Source organism: Limulus polyphemus, unplaced genomic scaffold (assembly GCF_000517525.1).
Source record: "Limulus polyphemus unplaced genomic scaffold, Limulus_polyphemus-2.1.2 Scaffold660, whole genome shotgun sequence".
Classification (NCBI taxonomy): Eukaryota; Metazoa; Arthropoda; class Merostomata; order Xiphosura; family Limulidae; genus Limulus; species Limulus polyphemus.
This window is the reverse complement of record NW_013666270.1, coordinates 347,818-355,105: the sequence shown is the minus strand read 5'-3', so window position 1 is coordinate 355,105 and position 7,288 is coordinate 347,818. Positions and strand designations below refer to the sequence as shown.

Here is a 7,288-nt window from a genome sequence, read left to right as displayed (position 1 = left end):
GGGGCTGTGTTTGTTAGTAATAGTGTTGATTATTAGAAGTGTTTCCCTACCTTTCTGGCAAATTTGAAACTCCTACAAAATTTAATGTATTTCTTTATTTCTGAGACCTGTGAATTAAATAACTCCCAACTGTTGTCAAACCATACTTAAATATGTGGGGGAAAATTCATTTTCTCCAAAGTATGTTGCTTTAACAATCATCTTGGTAGATGCTAAAGAGAAATTTTGAAATTTAAGTACATTAAAGATTAAAAAAAACAAGGTTACTGTACATAAACGTTTTAAATTTACTTTATGCCTGAGTTACTTGGACACATTTTTCTTTTGTTGTTCTAGTACTTGTGTGAACTGTCCTTGGTGGAAGGCGACCAATACCTTCGTTTTCTACCTAGTGTCATAGCAGCTGCTGCAGTTTGTTTGGCTAATCATACAGGTGGAATGATTCCTTGGGTAATCATAAATTTCATTTAGTATGTTTCAACTATTTTAAAAAGTAACTTGATCAGATGCATGACTTACCCATTTGCTGCACATAGTTCTGATTTACTAGTTTATAAGTAAAAAAGGATTGAAGTCTATAAAAATTACTCTGCCTTGGTAATATTTATATAGAATTATAATGAGTAATGTACATTAAATTCCATACTTCAGAGAAGAGTGATAAATTAAGGGGGGGGTGAGAAAACAAATGTCATGATTCCCATACCAGGGGAGACTGGAGATTTAAATATTTCCTTAGATTTAAAATTTGGTATATTAACTGTTTTGATGCCAAGTATATTTGTATACATTGACAATAAAGTAGCTTAATAAAATTGAATGTAACTAAGAGGTTGTGACAAAAACTTTACCCCTCCTGTAGTAAGAGGGTTAATTAATCCATTTTATGAAAGCTAAGTTATTTTCAATTGTAGTTTCTGTTTCTCCATTACTATGATAGCTTGACATACAAACATGTCAATTTACTGTAGAATTCAAGTAAAATGATCGCAAGGCTGATATTTACCCTCCAGTTTTGTTGAACAATAATATTTTCTTTTTAAAGAAATGGTGTTTTTAACTACTCTGGCAAATGTGCTTGATATAGCTATCACACTTTTCAACAGCATTATTAGTGGCAAGCTGCATTGTTCTCATCATAAAATTAACCTTGCTACACACATTTGATTTTGGGGAATTCAAGTACTCAAGAAAGATTAATATATAATGCTTATAAAGTAGAGTTATAACATAATCTGGTCAATACTACCTAATATTGCTGTATTTCAAAGAACCTTAAGTTGTGAAATCTACTCATTTTGTAAACTTCTGTATTTAAGTTATTTGAATTGCAAGTTAATGTGAAATTATGTAAAACTAGTCCTTGGTTTTAACAAGTGTTTTTTTTTAATTGACAGCTACTCCCAAAGCCAAATTCATTATTTGATTCTGTTACAGGATGAAAATCTTGCTACATCTTCTGGCTATGCTTATGAGGATATTCAAGAATGTGTGAAATGTTTATATGACAGTATTCACAAGGCTCCTAGTTCTCCTCAGCAGGCAATTAGAGAGAAGTACAAATCTTCAAAGTAAGCAGTAAATCTATTCATAAACTTAGTTTTCCTTCTGCTTGAATGAATATGTGATCTAGTTCCATAAAATGAAGAGCAAAAAAAAAGTATTTTTGTAGTATAGAATATATTGGGTATTACTATACATTTCTTGAAATTGTGAAAAATCTTGATCTATAAACTATTAAGGGTTATAACTGGATTCTAGAAAGTTTTCTTTGTCTTAAACTATGTTATTTTAAATGTATATTAACCCTTCATAGGGTAAGGTAAAGGATCTTGGATGGTATCTTGTTAGGCTTTTGTTTTTTATTAACATTAGTCATAAGTGCTGCCAAGTGTAAAATGGTCATTTCCAACAAATTGTGTGTCTGACAGCTTTTAAAATTAAATGTTTTTTGTAAACTTTTGATTTGTTATGCAATCAAACATTATAATACATTAAGTTCTTGTATACTTAAGGAAGGAAGGAAAGTTTATGGCAAATAGATTAAAACAAAATTCCTGGTTTTCAGTAATATATTTGCAATTTTGACATATCTACTCAGGTGGGAATTTGATTTCAACCATTTGAATAAAAATTTTAACAGGAAGTCAAACTAACAATTTAGTTTCAAACGAAAAAAGTGAGTACATGTAATTTGTAAATTTTCTGGGTATAACAAGTGGTAATATTTTGTATGTGTGAAAGTAAAATTAATTTCTATGCACGTGTTTGACATTCTGTGTACAATCTGTTTTCACTAAATATTTACTTGCTCAATTAACTTTACAAGATCTTTGGAAAGTGGGAGCAAGAGAAATGCGACCTAGTCATATTGAGTGGTAAATGGGACGATGGTGTCAGATCTGTTTAGTTACCCCAACATTGACTAGGAAAAGAAACAGTTTATAGTCTTCTCGCAATATATTTTACTGTCTTTAGATGAACAAATGAGTTGAAACACATGGAAAATAGTGAAGGATTTTGGACTAAAATCTTCTTTGTATTTATTACTTAAATTTATAGTTGAAGCTAGGTTTGTGTATATTGGTGAGTTATGGAAACTTCGTGCTTGATATTAGAGTAATAGCTATACATCTATACTCAACAATAAGTTTTGACATTTGATACACTTTTTCTATTTTTAAACAGATGCAGAATTTCTTTAGCTTTAGAAGGTTGTACATTTTAATTTATTTTGTTTTATGGTCATGCACATCTGTTCTCTATTATAAACTTGATTTTAAAAAATTGTTAACATGCTCTAAGTATGTTAACAACGAAGTTGAATATTTGTGCTTTTTATTGTTTACAGGAATCATAGTGTGTCCTTGATGCCACCACCACAGACAATACCATACAAGTTATAGATCTTAGAAGCAATCATCAACAAAATATATAAACTTCATATAATGAAGCAGTGTTTGGTCCTTCAGGAATTTAGTTTAAAAAATATATAAGTACACAGCAAAACAAAAACAGAAGCTACCATTACATAATTTGTTTCTTGACAATTCAGAAAGTACTGCAGCCAAAGTTTGTTTTTAAGGTGTATGTTTTTTGCTTTCTTACTTTTTATATCTAGACTCCTGGCATATCAGTTGCGAAATATTTTTGCCTAATAGTAAAAATTATGGGTACATTTTCTGTCACTAAATTATAAAACTAACATGTTTCTAATAAATTGTGTTGACAGAAAGGAATAAGGCAAGAAGAGAAAAATGATGGACAAGGTTTTAAATATTGGTTATTTGTCTTGCATAGTTTTAATAGCTAGATACTTAAATGTTTATGCATGAACAAGATTATGTATGTAGATATGTGATAAAATTGTTTTCTCTTGTGTCTAGGTTTATTTGTATGATTTTTGGAACGTTATGCTATGTAGTACTACAAATATTGAGCACCATTCCAAAAGTGACTTTTTTTTCATGTGCATATGCACTTGCTCACACAGAGAAACACAGACAGAGGAAGATATAGCATTTTCTGGCTATACATTTAGCTTTTTTGTAACGGGATAGTCCATGTTTATGTAAAACTAACATTATTTACAAACTCCATCAGTTTGTGCATATAATTAGAGTAACCTCACATGGGTTATAGCAATATATAAAATAAACTAATGGGTTTAATATTGTTTGGTAAATAATTTTTATACTTCATTTTTCATATTTAACTAGTTTCATTCAGAAGAAGAGTATAAGGGGTTTCTTGTAAGTTTAGGTAAATGGTTATAAGTATAGTTAAGCAGAAAACACTGAGTTTAAAAAAATAAACAAGCTAATAACTTTATATTTGTGTGAAAAAAAATTCTCTACATCATATCATTTTCATAACATTCAGTGTCACAATATTGATATTTTAAAATGAAACTTTGTACATTTTCAGAACTTATTTTTTATTAATAAACATTGCAAAATTTCTTTTGATGTTTTTTGATAGTTGTGTACAATATATATTATAAACTTTTTTGTATTTGCAAAAACATCAGTATAACTTAATGATATTCAAACCAACCATAAATAAAAAATTCACACATCAATTTATATTACTTGTAATATTTATATTACATAGTCCATTTAATAATTACACTTACTCAATCCTGCTCAGTCATGTAAATGAGGTCATTCTTATTCCAGTAATGTGGGCATCAATATTAAGTGTTTTGTGGATCAAAACTGTCTAGTAACTTTTATCACATTATTGTACTTTATTTTGCATAAGTTGGCTTAATTTGAATGGTAACTGATGTCTAGTAGAAAATAAGTACGTACAGTTTTAAAGATACAAAGATAATAAAATATAGGTCCTAAATTTATTATATAGACTTCTATATCTGTGGAAGCAAAATATCTGCATAAGAAAAGCTTCAGAATGTTACATGAGACTAGTCATGATAGAGTATCCCAGGTTACTGATGTCAATGATCATTCCCATTTATTCTATATTCAAGGAAAATAAACCCAAAATCATGCTAATCTGTACAAGTTGGCACCACCATTAGAAATGATAATATAAGCCTAGTAAATCAAATATGAAATGTAACCTAAGGTGTTTTTTTTTTTTAATTACAGTTAAGATTTCTGGTCCTTTATTTATATATATGTAAGAAGTAAACCTCAAGGTAATAGAAAAGTATATTGCACGAGAGATAAGAGACAGAACTATCTGATTTTATTTTGTACCTTTTATAGTTTACATCGTGAGCATGAAAAAAAATTCCACTTTGTAATTTTGTTTTTCAAAAGCTTCCTAATATAGCTTCAAAATTGTGTACTTAATGCATTATTTTAGATGTACAACTGACTCACCTGCAGAGATGTATTTTTTTTTTATTGTTTAGTGAATATTTGGTAGGACTGGTTTTGTGGGCCAAAGAACTTTTAAAATTGAAGAAAAATAATGAAAAAAATTTAAACAATTGCCAAAATACTGGAAACTAACTCGCAAAGAATATTTTATATCAAATACATAAATTATTTTTGTGAAGAAGCAAATTTAAATTTTATAAGATCTATTATTATGTAGATATAAGTTCCAAATGAGCAAGGTTATTGTGTCAACTAAATCAAACTTAAGTTAGAATTATTTTAACATTAATGGGAAAGAACCTGAGCAAAGTAACTTATCTTATGGCTGGAAAGTTGGAGAAAAATAAGACCAGATTTTAGAAGGTATAGTAACTACAGAAAAAATTAAAACATTTTAATATTTTTATGGGTAAATTTGTTTAATCCTGCAAACTGGAATAATAAAATGAGTTGGAAAATATGTATAAACTTCATTTTTTTTAATTAACTAAGCATTGTCTTAAATATCTTTAGGTTTAATAACATCCTCAGTGTAGCAAGCAAACTTACTTGATGTAGCACGAGATTGTGATGTCACTCATCTTAATAGGTGTCTTTATTAAGGTACTGTATATTCAACAGTTGAAATTTTTAGCCTTGAGTGGAAACTAATCTTGCATGTACATGGGCTTGAATAGCCAAGATCCGAGACCCTTAACAATAAGGTATAGCTGTGGCTACTTTTAAAGAACATATTATTTTATCAAATAGGTATTAATAAAGAAAAGTCTGACAATGCATGTAAAATATTTAAACGTCTATAATAGAAAACGTATTACAAAATTAGAGAAGTATTTAGTTCAAATAACATAAGGATGTGTAGAACTTTAACACCCATTCTATGTATTGTAAATTTATATATAGGTCATTTTTAGGTAAGAATTTAATAAATAATGACGCTGACATGTTACTTGCGACAACACAAATACATGCAAATGTATGTACTAATGTAAGTTTTGATTCAATACAATTGTATACCCAAACACCTGAATCTATATATGGCTTGAAATGCTGGAAAGTGCTGCTGCTGTTTTCTTTATAGGTGTTTAGGTTTAATAGACCTGGGAGGGTCAGGTTCATTTGACCTCTTCCTCCCTCTTGGTAGCTGGTTTCTGAAGAATATTAATTTAAGTACTACCTGATGGTCAGAGTATCCTGCACTTATGCTGACCCTTTTTAGGGTAATATTAATGTATGTTATTACTGTAATATTCATGTGAGTAAACACATCTTCATTTCATTTGTTGTAAAAATTTTGCACACGGTGAGCAGCTCCACGTGTATTTATCACATTTCGTTAGTTTAAATACTCCTCAAGAGCATTTTACAAAAATACCCTATTAATGCTGCTGTAGCAGCTTAAAATAATGTAGGTTTATTAGTCTAGCGCGTGGTGGCCTTATTAAAATTTATATTTTTAATTTACATATTAACTGATGAGAGATACTTAGGACTATCTTCATCATGTATGCACTAGCGATCTAATTCACATAGTAGGTCATTTTTGTGCCAATTTCACGCAAACTAATTCCGCTAGTTATGTAGGAGTCTATCGGAGAGTATTTCCATATTTGTGCATAAATTTAGATGTAGTGGATCTGGGTAGTTTGTACGCTATAGTTAGTAATGAATATTGTAGTTTAGTGGTGTGTTTTGGTGCTATGTTAATCCAGGCCGGGCATGCATATTAAATTACTGGACGTATGTATGTTTTGTAGATTTGGATTATGTTGTCGGCTGAAGTTCCGATTTTGCCCGTTAGACTCGTAGTATAATTCATGCGTTGCCAAACTTTGGTTAGGATATTATATACGTGTTTAACCCACGTTAATTTAGAGTCGTGGGTTAATCCTAGAAATTTGGCTGATGCTGTAGTCTGGAGAAGTGTGAAATTCATATATAGCTAGGGTGTTTTTTTTCTATGTTTTGTAAAGACACACCAAATAAGAAGATGAACACTATCTAAATCATGTTGAGAAAAGAAAGCAGTCATTTTTAACAAATTTACTACTAGCTACTTTCATCTTAAATTTATATAATGTCTGTGACTGCAGAAGTATGAAGTTCTAGACAAAATGGGTTTCCTGCAGTAGAGTTACCACATAATAGTGTGTAAGAAAGGATGGAAGGAAAATAAATTAGGTAATTAAAAGCTATTACATTTAATTGTATAATATTACACGAATACTTAGTTAATGCTTTTCTCATGTGGATGGAATATTATTAAAATTGGCCCATGATCCTTGAAAATTAAATTTTAGTCATTTAAAAGTCCTTGAATTTTATTAAAATAGTCTATATGAAGTCTGTCAAGCTTATCAGCAAAGTCAAAAATCCTGTCGCGGACGAATGAAACATGTCTTCCATTTGGATATCTTACTACTATAAAGGTTTGGTTT

General features: G+C 29.7%; 1 protein-coding gene across 2 annotated transcripts in view; it reads left to right on the top strand.

Moving 5' to 3' along the window:
- Positions 1-3,381, top strand: part of LOC106459778 (G2/mitotic-specific cyclin-A-like) — a 12,061-nt gene extending 8,680 nt beyond the window's left edge. For both annotated transcript variants that reach the window (XM_022386327.1, XM_013919436.2), the window contains 3 exons: positions 337-450; positions 1,438-1,571; positions 2,852-3,381. In XM_022386327.1, the coding sequence (XP_022242035.1) occupies positions 337-450; positions 1,438-1,571; positions 2,852-2,906 (303 nt within the window). In that variant the 3' untranslated portion in view covers positions 2,907-3,381. The remainder of the gene's footprint in view (positions 1-336; positions 451-1,437; positions 1,572-2,851) is intronic.
- Positions 3,382-7,288: the final 3,907 nt, after the last annotated feature.